Source organism: Pteropus vampyrus, unplaced genomic scaffold, assembly GCF_000151845.1.
Source record: "Pteropus vampyrus isolate Shadow unplaced genomic scaffold, Pvam_2.0 Scaffold99, whole genome shotgun sequence".
Lineage (NCBI taxonomy): Eukaryota > Metazoa > Chordata > Mammalia > Chiroptera > Pteropodidae > Pteropus > Pteropus vampyrus.
The window spans coordinates 2,290,662-2,304,672 of record NW_011888880.1 but is presented as its reverse complement, the minus strand read 5'-3'; the positions used below and the strand labels follow the sequence as shown (position 1 = coordinate 2,304,672).

General features: G+C 42.4%; 1 protein-coding gene across 5 annotated transcripts in view; it reads left to right on the top strand.

Moving 5' to 3' along the window:
* The window catches only part of PDE7A (phosphodiesterase 7A), a 94,115-nt gene extending 83,099 nt beyond the window's left edge, over nucleotides 1–11,016 (top strand). For 3 of the 5 annotated variants that reach the window (XM_011364590.1, XM_011364588.1, XM_011364587.1), the window contains 4 exons: nucleotides 1,292–1,436; nucleotides 2,014–2,110; nucleotides 2,731–2,811; nucleotides 6,647–8,445. In XM_011364590.1, the coding sequence (XP_011362892.1) occupies nucleotides 1,292–1,436; nucleotides 2,014–2,110; nucleotides 2,731–2,811; nucleotides 6,647–6,855 (532 nt within the window). In that variant the 3' untranslated portion in view covers nucleotides 6,856–8,445. Of the gene's footprint in view, nucleotides 1–1,291; nucleotides 1,437–2,013; nucleotides 2,111–2,730; nucleotides 2,812–6,646; nucleotides 8,446–9,460 lie in introns of those variants that run through there. The other 2 variants (XR_002781423.1, XM_011364589.1) reach the window with 2 other exon arrangements.
* Nucleotides 11,017–14,011: the final 2,995 nt, after the last annotated feature.

The following is a 14,011-nucleotide window of genomic DNA, read 5'->3' as shown; positions in this document are numbered from 1 at the left end:
GGGTATTAAAATTTAAGTTATTGTCATTGTTCTTTCCTTTTTCCCTTTCATGATTTAAAACAACTTTATTTAAAAAACAAAACAAAACAAACAAAAAAAAAAACTTAAGTGTTTTATGTAATGACCATAAGAAAAAAGCTGGACTTTACTTTTCATTTTTTTAAATCTTTATTCATGGATACCATTTGGAGATATGACAATACTTCTGGTAAGTAAAATTGTTTCTTGCTGTAGTACAAATATAAAAATTGCTTAAACCCTACAGTGCTTGTATATATAAATTCTTTTCCTTAAAGTAGATTTAAAAGTTTGCTTCATTATTCACTTTTTATCATGTTTTGTACTTTATGATTGAACCTGTTGAATTCTCAGATTTAATACAAATAAAAACTGAAAATAAGGAACACTACACAATAGCATTCTTTCATGTTTTCTTTAGGGTTTGTTTTATTTAATATTTGATATTGTGAGCTGTTACTCTATTGACAGCTCTTTACTGATCATTATACAAAGATAATGTTTACTACGGCCCATTTAAACTGAAGGCAAATTTTTCCCTCCTGTTATTTGAGTTGAGACAGTTTTTTATATTTTATGTATTTGTTATTTATATTAACATGTAACCTTTTCCCTTCCAGAAAATTTGGATGGACATGTAGATAACTGATTGATTCTTGAATATACATATACAATTTTATACAGCTATCAACTACCTATACAACTGTTCAGCTATACATATAATTGAATCTAAATTTTATTAAACCGTTTGGTGGAATTTCATCAGGATTTAATCAGGCATCTTAGTTAAAATGTCTACAGGAGAGAGTTGTTGAATGGGCTCTTCCTCTATTTGAACCAACCTTCTGCCTTACAGATCCTCAGGCACCAAAAAAAAAAAAAAAACCAAAAATGAAAGCTGTTTGCCCTCAGCACATCCCAGCAAAGGATTTTCTCCAACAATATACCAATCGTATACATTTTAGGCAAATATATGTATAATATCTGTATTAGGCAAATAATTCCACCTCGGATGGCAAAATAAAGGCACTCTTTTTAGAATGTTTGCATATTGGTATTTTTCTACAAGCTCTCTTGGTTTTAGTTTTGACTATTTTGGTTTTTTTGATGCATTCTTTAAAGTTTCATTTTTGTAATAGGTTAAAGTTTGAATGGCAATTAGAATATCTTAGGGCTCTATAAAACTTTGAGTATTAAGTTTAAGAAGGAAAATCAAGAAGTAACTGTTTAATTGAAAGTCTTATATTTTCTCTCTATATTTTTCTAATTCCAGGCAACAAATGGAGACTCAGATAGGTGCTTTGATACTAGCCACCGACATCAGTCGCCAAAATGAATATCTGTCGTTGTTTAGGTCCCATTTGGATAGAGGTGACTTACACCTAGAAGATGCCAGACACAGGCATTTGGTCTTACAGGTAAAATGGGACTTGGAAGGATTTTATTTCTAGGGTAAATCAGCTGACTGTTAGAATGAAAATGAGATATTCTAGTGTAGCTTTCATCGTGGTTAAATCTTGAGAGAAAGCTATGGAGTTTCCTTCCATTAGTAAACTATTTTCCAGAAGGAGAGCCTGCTCCCTAGGAAAGCACTATCGCTTTAATATTTTTCATGCTCAAGATCTCGGACAAAAACAACTTTTGCAAGTTTGGGGCGCCAGTCAGCTAATAGCATTTTGCTTTAATAAGTTCTCACGTTAAAAAACGAAAGAAAGAGAATTGGATGATTTATTTGTAGCTTTATGGTTAATCCAGTCCTTGCGCTTGGCTCTTCAGTATTATCAAGCACGTGTGATTAAGGTAGCAGCCTTTCAGCATTTCTGCAGAAATGATTGGTAGACCTAATAGTATCATAAACTTAATGTAAAAAACAATTTTCCGTTGCTGTGTTTTTTTTAGGTGTTCATTTGACCACTGTTAGAGTGAATTTAAACTTAGCACAGTTGAAATTTTACCTTTTTTTTCTTAAAACAGTTTTAACATTTTGCTTGCTAGATGGCTTTGAAATGCGCTGATATTTGTAACCCCTGTCGGACCTGGGAGCTAAGCAAGCAGTGGAGTGAAAAAGTGACAGAGGAATTCTTCCATCAAGGCGAGTACCGTGCTGGGTGACGACGCACTTATTCAGTTCATTTTTTCAGCATCGTATGGGTAAAATAAGGAGTTTAGCGGTAGATGTTTGATATTTTTGGTGACAATTTATAGTAGATGTACATATAACCAGTAATATACAAATTGAACGTCTGTTTTGAAAGTTAACAGTTTTCTTTTGAACCATCAGATGTGGGTGCATGCATTCATGAATGGACCTCAGTCAGGCTGGAAACTGCTGAGCAGAAGCGTTTCTCTGGCCCCTGGGTGGGGCCAGACGCCAGGACGTGTGCGACATTGTCGTAATTTAAACAGGGACTGAGGGTCTTCACTTCACGCACCTTCCTTTTAGAAACCTAAGTTTTAAATTAAAACACAGAGTTAGTGTTGAGGTGACACCTGGTGAAACTTTTCCCCCTCACCATCGAATCTGGGAATCGGCATGGCAGCCTTTTCTGTGTTTGAATAACTTAAAGGACTAATTTAAAAGTTGTCCTCTCGTGAGGATTAAATGTGTTATGTTTTTCCTAAGGAATTTACAGGCTAGATGACTTTAATTATATATTTAACCAGTAGGTATGTTCTACTAATTAAGAACTCTTTTTTTTTTTAAATTTCCAGGTGATATAGAAAAGAAGTACCGTTTGGGTGTGAGTCCACTGTGTGATCGTCAGACCGAGTCTGTTGCCAACATCCAGATTGGTAACTATACAAACTGAGATACAGGCTGGTCAGAAAAAGGGCACTGATTTTAATTTTGCCTAGAAGAGATATACGTTTGAAATATAAAATATTAAAATTATGCTCATTTCTATTTTTTTAAATAATTAAAAAGTTTTGCCCTTGTTTTTCCTTTTTTTGGCTCTTATAATTTACTCTCATTTGATCTTAGGTCATAAAAAGCATAATTTTTGCAGAGCAGGTAGCAGTAACTTTCTAAGACTGAAAGAATACATTATTTGCCCGTGTGGAAGCTTCTTTTGCATAATTCTGGGACTGTCATTTCAAAATGAAAAAGGTGCCCACTGAGCATGATTGTGGCGTGAAGACCAGTTTGCACAGTTGCCGGCTTTTCTCTCTTATCGCTGCCTGTCGCGTGAGTCTGATCTTCCCCGTCTTGCACAGGCCTCTTGTAACTGAGCTCGAATGGTCCTTTCATTCTTACCCCCTTATTCACCTACAGCACCTCGGGACCTTTCAGTGTCCCCCAAGTCCGCGAAGCTCCTTCACCCTCCGTCCTGCCAGTCCTTCCCATCTGCCTCAGACTCCCCATTTCTTGGCGATCCACCTCAAACGTCATGTCCTCCAGAAACCACCTCCAGTCTCTCCAGGCAGAATCAGTCAGTCCTCTTCCTGGCTCCCAGGGCACCAGACGTGCCTCTCCCTGTCAGGCCATCGCCTGGCCTTTGGCGGCGTATCCCTAAGGCCTAGCACTGCACCCTGGGAGCTGTTCGGAGCGGAGCGTGGCCGTAAGAGGAAGCGCAGTGGAGTGCGCCAAGGTCGAGGGCTGTGCAGCCCGCTGTAGCTGGCAGAGATGGGCTGGGCGAGTGGAAGGTCCAGGACTGTGGCAGGGGCGATTCAGAAAGGTATCGAGGACGAAGGTGTTTTGGTAGCTGGTGTTGAACTGCTGTGGGATTCTCGAACCGCGAGACGGGACACCAAGGCAGGAAGCAGCGTTTATTGATGCTGGCATTGGCTCAGCAGATTCTTCTCCAAAGCTGAGCCCCGATTGTAACATAACAGGCAGTTTTCTACAGTCTTGTCATTCCTACACAGCTACAGAGATAAGAGCATTGATTGGTTGGCAAGCTGTGAAAAGCTGATGTGAGCCGCAGAGTCCTTGAGGTGGGGGAAGGGCAGTCAGGAATGACCTTGTTGGCGCAGGAAATGGCCAGGCAGGGTCAGGCTGCCACGGGACAGGGCCTTTGAGAATTAGGTTGAACGTAGTGAAATGCATACACAAACTTCAGAAAGAGGAAAGTTTCTAGAAATTTAGAAGATAGCACAGTACAGTGGCATAGTACTTTGAAAAGGGGACTGTGCTGCTCCCATCGCAGTCGCCAGGGGCCCTCACGTAGGAGTCAGTGGCCGTGACTGGCTGGACTGCAGAGGATGAGTGGGCGTGAGGACTGGGCTGAAAGTGAGGGGCGCCGACTGGCCAGGAGAGCGGGGGAGGCCGGTGGGACAAGCAAGAAATACAGCTGCTTTGAAATACAGATAATTCTCAAGTAGAATTATCTTCGAATGCAAAAGAACAAGTGAAATACAGGCGAAAGGGAACCGAAAGTAGTGAACGGGCAGGAAACTCACTCCAGCCACTTTAAATGTGCTTTTGGCTGAGAACATCACTCCCCAGATTAATGGGAGAACTTGCCAATGAAGTTTTAAAAAATGGCAATGTTTTAAAAGGGAAAGGGAACTAGATCCCTTAAACTATCCATCTCAGATGGGTTTTTAGAGGGACAGGGATGAGGTAAGTGACAACAATAGTTGACATCACTGACTCCACACAGCCATCCCAGGAGACAAGTATGGCTGTTCTCTTTTTCAGTTTTCCCAATTTATACAGTTAACAGGTGTTGGTTGGTCTTTCTGACATCAAATACTAGCTAACATGGGGCTTGGAAAGATTGTTTCTAGGGTAGATTGTGTGACTATTAGAATAAATACTACGCCAAGCAGTGATTACTTGGAGCCAGCATGGAGGTCAGTAATTAGAAGCCATGTTTGATTAATACAGTTCTCTTCTTTGACAGGAATACTAGTTTCGGTGAATAAGAATACCATGTAGTAGGTACAAGCAAGGCTTCTGAGAAGGCCTCCGGAGGGATGTGAGGATAAGATAGAGGCGTGTGGGCTAGTGCAGTTAAATGGGTCCACAGGTGGTTGAGCAGCTGATGGATAGAGCCCTACCCTTCAAGAGGGTGCAGTATGATTGTGTCCATGGCCCCGGCCTGTTCATTTTTTACCAGGTACTTTAGACCTAAAAGAAATTTTACCTTATCATAGAGCCAGAAGTAACAGTTAATTTGTTGGCTGTTAGAGGCCCAGGATCCAAAAGCTCTCAAGTTAGAACAACAGGAGAATCAATTAGGATGAGTCATGTAAAACCTATGGTAATGAGGTTCTTCATTTGGCTACAGAACTTCAGCTGCTCGTGCCTTAGCTGTGGCACCTGGCAAAGGCAGGGCTTTGGGTGGCTGGTCCAGCCTGATGGATTGGTATAAGGCGAAAAACTGCTGTGTTCCTCGACTGCCATGATGACATGTTTCCATTACCTCACCAGGACGGAGCCCCTTGGGGGCAGATCTCTTCCTGTGTTACTCACCGCTCTGTCCCTTAGCCACCCTAGGGTAGTGCGTGGCATAGAGTAGGGGCTCGGCCAACATGTGTGAAGGGAACAAAAATGAAAGGAAGCCTCGCCTCGTTTCTGATATCATAACTACTTCAGATACTGTAATTCGTGCACTTAAAAAAACTCAACCATCAGACCATAGATGACTTTTTTTGAATAAAAGTAATGGATGTCGACTACTTTAATTTCAGTGAGATTTTTGTTGTTGTTGTTGGCTAAATGGAACTTGTGTTGTCTGTGGTCAGCGTGTCCTCTGCCGCAGAGAAAAGAAAGGTTTTGGAGAAGCTGAAAATTTTAAAAACTGGTTTACACGAGCAGTGATAGAATTTGAATGTACATTTTCCCTGTCCTTAACAGATCAACGTTTAGGAAGATAATGTGATTTGTTTTTCCTAATACATATGATTTAATTGATAAGGTATTTTCTGAGAGGTTTCTTTCCACCCAGTGTTAAGATACTCTGTGGCTTTAAATCCCGTACAGTGTTCACTTGAGTGCTGTATAACCTGAAGATGCAGACGGCCCTGCACTTACTCACGGTCCTTTTCTGACTGGGAATGAAGGGGGGTCAGTTATGCGAGTTGTTAGAAAGTAGGACCCTGGCACACTTCTAATGTTCGCTTTAATGATGGTTTACACGAATCTCCGTTCTTTTTTGACTCAATTTTTGTCACAAGTTTTGACTTCATAAATTCTGAGTTGAATGGAATGGCCGATTGTAATCATGACCAGGTGTGAAGATTACATCCCTGAGGGTGTAAAACAGGGAACCATCCCTAGTTCCCTTCAGTTCAAGCCTTGTTCCCTCATTCTTGGAGGGCTCCCCTGTTAGCTTCCAGCTGTCTTATCGACCGGCCCCTCACACTGGTTGCTCCCTGCCATCCGCGGAGCCCATGGGGCCCCTGTGTTTGCTTAAGGAAGGGGATGTGGTTTTGCAGCTGCGAAGCACCATCAGAAAAGGTTTGATAGGGTTGTTAGTTCACTTTTACTTAAAAAGTTCCAATGAGTTACATTAACAGATTCTTCAGAAAAATTTAAGGTGACGACACATCCATATAGAATCTTTTGAAAAATAAGGTTTCAGTAATACTGAAATAGGACTTAAGGATAAACACTATATAGATGTTTTAAAGATAAAGTTTGGAGCATATGCTGATAACCTTTCTCTCTCGTTTTCCCAAGGTTTTATGACTTACCTAGTGGAGCCCTTATTCACAGAATGGGCCCGGTTTTCCAACAGCAGGCTGTCCCAGACAATGCTTGGACACGTGGGGCTGAATAAAGCCAGCTGGAAGGGACTGCAGAGAGAACAGGCCAGCAGTGAGGACACTGATGCTGCGTTTGAGGAGTTGAACTCACAGTTATTACCTCAGGAAAATCGGTTATCATAACCCCATATCAGTGGGACAGACTGCCTCCCGGAGGTTTTTAGAAATGTGAAGTGGGGTCTTGAGGTGAGAGAACTTACTTTGACTGCCAAGGTTTCCGAGTGAATGATGCCAGCATTATTTATTTCCAAGATTTCCTCTGTTGGGTCAGTGGAACCCACTTTTCAGTTGAAACCTGAACATACAGCAGCAATATGCATTTGGCTTTCACACGAAGCCTCGAATGCCAGAGCCCAGCAGGGGGAACAAAGGACGTCCTGCCACGTGCCACGTGTTTCATAGAGCATTTCGTCGTGGAACCATGAAGCTCGAACTGAATCTTTGAGCAGAAATCTCTTGGAATTCAACCGGTCGGATGCAACGTTGTGTGTCTGCACCTTCCACGAGGTTCTCTCTGAGAAAACGGAAATGTGAAAGGCCCAGCCTCTGCTGCGTCCGGCAAGACTCAGTGTTTACAAATCAGCTCTGAAGTACTGGTTCTGCATTTGCCGTGGAGCATAATCGTGAAGGAACCACTAAGAATTTTAAAGATCAAACTTTCCACTGCAGCTCTTCTCCCCTGGTTTGCCTTTTTTTCTTCTTTGGACGCCACCAGAGCCTCCCGTTTGCTGTAGTTTTATTTTTGCACTGGAAACTGTGCATTTATCATAGAGTGCCGCCAAGCTTTCACTCCACTGCTGTTTGGCAATGCAATTTTTTTAACTATTTGTTTTTAATTCGGGGCGGGAGGGGAAGAACACCAGTGTCCTAGCTGTATTATGATTCTGCAGTGAAGACATTGCATGTTGTTTTCACTACTGTACACTTGACCTGCACATGCAAGAAAAGGTGGAATGTTTAAAACACCATACTCAGCTCAGGGTATTTGCCAATCTGAAATAAAGTGGGATGGGGAAGTGTGTCCTTCAGAGCAAGGTACTAAAGTCCCTTTCGCTGCCGTGAGTGAGAGGTATGTTGTGTGTGAATGGATGGACGCGTGTTTGCGTGCATGTCGTGCATGTATGACTGTGCATGTGTTCTATTTATCCATGTGGGAGAGGATTTGAGATGTAAACTTTATTTATTTTAGAATGTGACATAACGAGCAGCCACACTTGGGAGGGGGAGGGGAAGGTAGGACAGCTGTAACTGATCGCTCCAGTTGCCTTAAACTATGCACAAAGCTAAGTGACCAAACTTCTTGTTTTGATTTGGAAAAAAGTGCATTGTTTTCTTGTCCCTCCCTTTGATGAAACGTTACCCTTTGACGGGCCTTTTGATGTGAACAGATGTTTTCTAGGACAAAATCTAAGGACTAATTTTAAACTTAAAACATTCCACTTTTGTAATTTGTTTTAAATTGTTTTATGTATAGCAAGCACAACTGTAATCTAGTTTTAAGAGAAACTGGTGCTTTCTTTTAGTTCACTTGTATTTCCCTTGTTACTGTAAAAGACTGTTTATTAATTATGTTTACAGTTTGTTGCAACAGCCATTTTCTTGGAAGAAAGCTTGAGTGTAAAGCCGTTTGTAAAGGCTTTGCCAAACTCATTTTAATATGTGCCTGTTGCTGTTAACTTTTGATGAATAAAAACTTATCTTTTTACATTTTTATCTTTGATATTTACCTTATAGTTCAATCCTTTGGAAATCATAATGCTAAATTGCTAGGCAAAGACGTAGCTCCTCGGCTCCAGCATCCTCTCACAGGTGTTACTTAGGCAGAGCTGGGTGCAGGCGCGGGCCGATGGGTGATGACTACTTGTACCTCCCGAGAGAGCAGGCCGAGGCCGACTCGTGCAGTTCGCTCGGTCCTGACTCATGCCCGGTAGAGGCCCGCTTGAGCCCAGGCCTCTTGACCCCACAGCCTTTTGTCCCACAGCTGGAAACTGCACCTTTGCACGTACTGAAATACTTACTTGTACTGGTCTTTTTAAAGTAATAAGAAATGGCACTTAATTTTTCTTGGTTGATACCAATGTAAGAAAAGTACCACAGTGCCTCTTCTGTCTTTAGAAGGCAGACTTTAAAGTCAGACATTGTCATCATTTGCCTAGAAGAGTGACGGTCAGGAGAAACATAATGCGAGCCACATAAGTGGTTTTGTTTTCTAATAGCCACATTTAAAAAAGGAAAATGAAACGGAATTAATTTTAATACCATCTATTCCTATATATATATATATGTAGTCATTATTAAAAAATTGAGATGTTTTACATTATTTTTTTTTTTGGTATAAAGTGTTTGAAATCTGATATGTATTTTCCACTTCTAGCGTATCTCAATTCACACTAGCCACTTTTCTCAACTGTCCCGTGTCTGCGTGTGGCTTGTGGCTGCCACATTGGACGGTGTGGGTAGAGAAGTGTGCTGAGAACAGAGCTGAGTGTTACCTGGGGAAGGTCAACTGGCCACTTACCTGAGGTGGCATTACCTTGGCAAATTAGATACTTCCATGGTCTGACTAAGATCTGTACAAGCTCACAGACCTAGTATGTCAGCACATGGAGAGTGGAACTATCTCGTAGCAAATTCACATTAGCCAAGCTCAACAGTAACTGATGTTTTTTAGTGTTAGTGTTTAAATCTACAGTGTGAAATATAACTATCAATCATTCTCTCCCTTTAGGCAGATCTTCTTGGGAAGCCAAATTATGATCGCCCGGTTACTTGGTGAGCATGGATTCTGAGCATGAGAAGCAAGTTGTCTCATGCCTCCATCTCCCTGCAGATAGATACTCATGTTTATGGACCAGGGTACCGTCTTCCCTTGGATGATGCTAGAGATTCGCCGCCAGTAGCTGCTGCTTCACATCGGCTTCTCATTGGCGCTCCAAGTAGATGTGCCAGTACTGCAGCCTTGTCTCATCTGAGCCTGCCTGGGCGCCATCTCCTTGTGTATGATTGCTTGCTTCTCTTATCCATGATGTTTCTTATTGTTTGATATCAAGGGACTGTCTTATTTCCATTCTCAGGGGGGAGACTCCTCAGTGTTGCTCCCACTTCCTGCCTACACATACAATAAACTTATTGTTCTTTGTTACATATATGAAGGAATCACAGTCTATAGCTCTGTATTTTAAATGACCTATATTCCTTGAAATATTAATTTTCAAACATTAATTTTCTTTAAAAATTGAGTAGTTCAGTAATTTATATCACATTTGAAATAAGTAATATTATGGAAAAATTCACATGAATTTTTAAGATAAAACAGGAGACTTCGAAGAATTGTTGAGCATGTAGCAGCCCATTGGGGCTCGAGGCCCAACACTTAGTTGTGGGGGGCATCTTGTCTGCTTGGGGTAAAGGTCCTCAAAGAGAAAGTTTTGGCAAGCCTTAGCCTAGTGAAAAAAATTCTGGTTTCCGGTCAGTAGTTGAACTCTGTAAATGTGATGATTCATAATGATTCTCTGTATAAGTAAATATTTATAAAATAAGTAAATATTTTATGTCCTTTGCAAATCTGGGAAATATATTTGTACCTGACATACAGGCTAGAGGTGCTAGTAATTCTTCGAAGAGTCCTATGGGTCTCTTTTTCCAAAGTGATTTCTTGGCTCTTAAAACCTTCAATTTTCTTAAAACTTTAAAGCTTTCACCTCAGATGTTTACAATGTTTTCATGTGTACTTTTATAAATGTATAAATATTTTGTTTAAATGTCTTCCCAATCAGCATCTTCTGCTTGGGGAAATATACAATGACCGATAGCTACTCCGCAGTGATGCTTTTAAGGAAATGTGCACATTAATCACCATAGCATCAGCATCCATTGGAAGCGTAAGATCGTTTAGATACATATGAGACTTGCTCTGAGCCAGTCCTTGCCAGCTAAGGATCTGCGGACAGCCTGTCTTGTGGAAGGCCCCCAAGGGTCCATGGTCTGTAGGTGGAATGACCAGATGTGAGGGTGAGCTCGTGGGGGAGGGGCACACAGCAGGCCGCCTCCATCTTGTCCGTCATGCTCACAATAGGGCTGGTGCAAATTGGGCCGTCAGTAAATGTTTGTTGAACATGTAACTTGGTGTTTTAATTGTGTGTTTCCTTTTTAGCTATCAGTCTATCATTAAGAGAAACTATACTGAAACTAGTTTGTCTGTGCTGAAGTTATGTGGTAAGCAATATCCAAGCTCCGGTTGTGTGCAGAGCACTGCGCTGGATGTAATAAAGGTATTAAAAATTATGAAACGTGGTCTCTGTTCTCAACATGTTTGAGTGACAAAATGAAGTGTGAAAAGTATCTGTTCAATATGCCAGGTTTTCATATTGTGCAAAATGAATTCAAGGCGTCGAGGGGTTTTAGAACGGATGTTTTAGTTCATTAATTCTCTTCCGTATTGTTTGCTATTTCCAGTGCTTCCTGATGCGTTCATCTCATTTATTGAGTTCTTCAGTTCCAGAATTTTTTTTTTGTAGTTTTAATCTCTTTGATAAAGTGCTCCTTCTGTTAATTTTATTCTTGAGCTCATTGCATTGCCTGAGTGTTCTTGCATGTAATTAATTGAGTTTGTTCATGACTGAGATTTTGAACTCGTATCATTTAGATCAGTCTGTCATGAATTTGAGTTCGGTTTCTGGAGAATTGTCATTTTCTTTGTTACCTTGGTTGTCCATTGTGCTTGATGTGTTTGTCTCTGTGCATGCGAAGTAGTGAGTTGGAGGTCTTTGTTTTCATAGCACCAGTAGATGGTGCTATAGACAAGTTTTTGTTCTCTTTCACCTGTGCTACTTGCACCCTCCGCAGTGGGGGGCTGTCCCTGCTATGCGTGTCGCCTGGGTCTTGGGGCACCACCTGGTGGAGGACGGGGCAGGTGGGGGGAGCCGGCTTCGCGAACCCACCACGCTGTCACCTGGTTTCCTGGTTAGGAGCTGGATGTGCGTCTCTGCTGCTGCTCCTGGGCCCTGCGCCGTCCCCAGGGAAGGGAGACAGATTTTGGGGAGCCAGTGCTGCATCCGGCCCCCTTACCCCGACTGGGCCACAGTGTAGGGGCTGCACTCTGACTCCTCCGCCCCTGCCTACCACGTCAGCTGGGGCCGCGGCCTCAGTGCAGCATCTGCAGTCCCTGCCCTTCCCATCTTGCCTCCCTGCGCCTCCCAATACGCCCACCTTCAGCTGCATCACCCCCGGATCTCGCAGAGGAAGCTTTGTTGGGTGACAGACATCCCGCTAGTTGTTAATTGAAGATACAAAGGGGGTGTTCTCCACCATGATGCTGACTGTGTGAGATTCTCTGAGCATGAATTTGAAGTCTGTTGTTGAGCCATATCCTATAAAGAATCTGGAGGCCTCATGATAGACATCCAAGTTCCTTTATTTTAGCTAAAATTTATAAAAGTTACGTATATAAACTTTTGGAAGGAAAATATCTTCTTAAAGAGAGTCTAGCTGAACATTTGCAAGAAAACAGAACTGTTGAATTTCCATTTAAGAATCATCACAAGCTTGGGGGTCAGCCTTTTCTGTTATAGGGACTCATTCAGATTAACTTCAGGTTAACTGGGGCCTTTATCACGAAGATTCGTGTTCATGACGATGGTGACAAACCTTGTGAGGGCTGTGGGGAAAGAACCTGGGGTCTCAGCTTCTTGCTGCATTTGCTTATTCCCCCCCCCCCCCCCCCGACCCCACCCCGGCCACTCCTGCTCCTTCTCTCCCCTCTGCCTCAGAAAGGCAGTGCATGTAACCTAATGTTTTTAATAGCGCTGTCTTTACAGCTAGACAGACCTGGGTTTGGATCTTTTGTCATGTATTAGTTGTGGGGTCCCTGGGCAAGTTACCTAATCTTGAGTGGCTTCCTAACCTGTAAAACGTCTGTTTCTTAAAAGTGAAATAATGTATTGACACGTATCAGTGTCGAATCTATCACCTAATTCGTTTCCTCATGATCTGTTTTGTCTAAACTGCTCAGGTTAGTTGTACCTATGACATCCTTATTTGATCTCCAGATAAGAACTGCCCCCTCTCTCTCCAGGTTTCTTATGCATATTCCTGGGGTAGGGTCTGATTGGACCAGCTTATCGGTCACCAACCTTCCGCACATTACTAGGTGCTCCGTCCTGCAGGAGGGAAGGCGGCGGGTCAGGAGCTGGGCGGTTTGCCTTATGAGTTGCGTTGAGGAGGATTTAGATAACCTGGTCCCCAAGGTACTTCTCTACCCTTGTTGCTAACCAGTATCACAGATGACTTCCTAACCACAGTCTAGTTCTCATCTTTTGTCCCTTTGGAAAAAAGCCTGACTGGCTAATGAATAGGAATGGCCACTGGGTAGCAGCAGACTTTTCACACCTCCAGTAAAAGTCCGGTTATGAAGAGTTTGGCCTTTCTCTGCAAGGGACTGCCCTGTAGTAGTCTGGCTGTTCGGGAGGCGCTGTTATCATTCACCTTCCTGGGAATGTCTGCGTGACCCTCACGTCCTTCTCTAATCTTATGGAAAGAGTTCTCTGTGACCTTTGGAAAAGGCTGGAGAATCTACCAGAGGAGGAAGGTTTGAGAAGCTCCAGCTGAGGAACATTAGGGCTTCTCGCCCCTAGGAAGTGGATTAAGGACAGCCGTGTCAGAAGGCAACATGAAAGATTCCTGGACTCTTATTTGGATATGCTGCTGCACTAGCACCAGTACAGAACGAGCCTGCTTACAAAGTTTACAGAGGGTAGCTGAGAAGAATGTTGACTCTAGTTTGAGAAGGGGAATGGACTTGGGAGTGGCCAAATGCTCCTCAGAAATACTGTGACAACAGAAATGATGATACTCTGTCTTAAAGCCAAGTGTCTTGTTCTGCCTGACAATCCCATAGCTGACTTTACTGGGTTAACTCCTGAAAGTTTAAACTTTTATCTGCTGGCTTCTAACCAGGGGGTAGATTATCAGAAAGATAGTTTTTGTAAAGTATTTGTTTTTGGTAGCTGTCACCTGTGTGATATTCTTCACCACTTAGCCTTAACAGAAACTGTTAATGCAGCAAGAGGACAGAAGAGCCTGTGACTGGGGAGACAGCCAGAACTAAAGACTAAGCCCTGCCATGCAGCCCCAAGCCTGTGTAGGTGTCAGGGACCAACCACGTACCCTGGGAGAGACCAGTCTGCTAGAAACTACAGTGAGCTCGTGTAAAATAATGTAAGTAATAACTTACTAGCACTCTAGTGTTCATAGAATGTTCAAAGTCTGTATTCCATTTAAT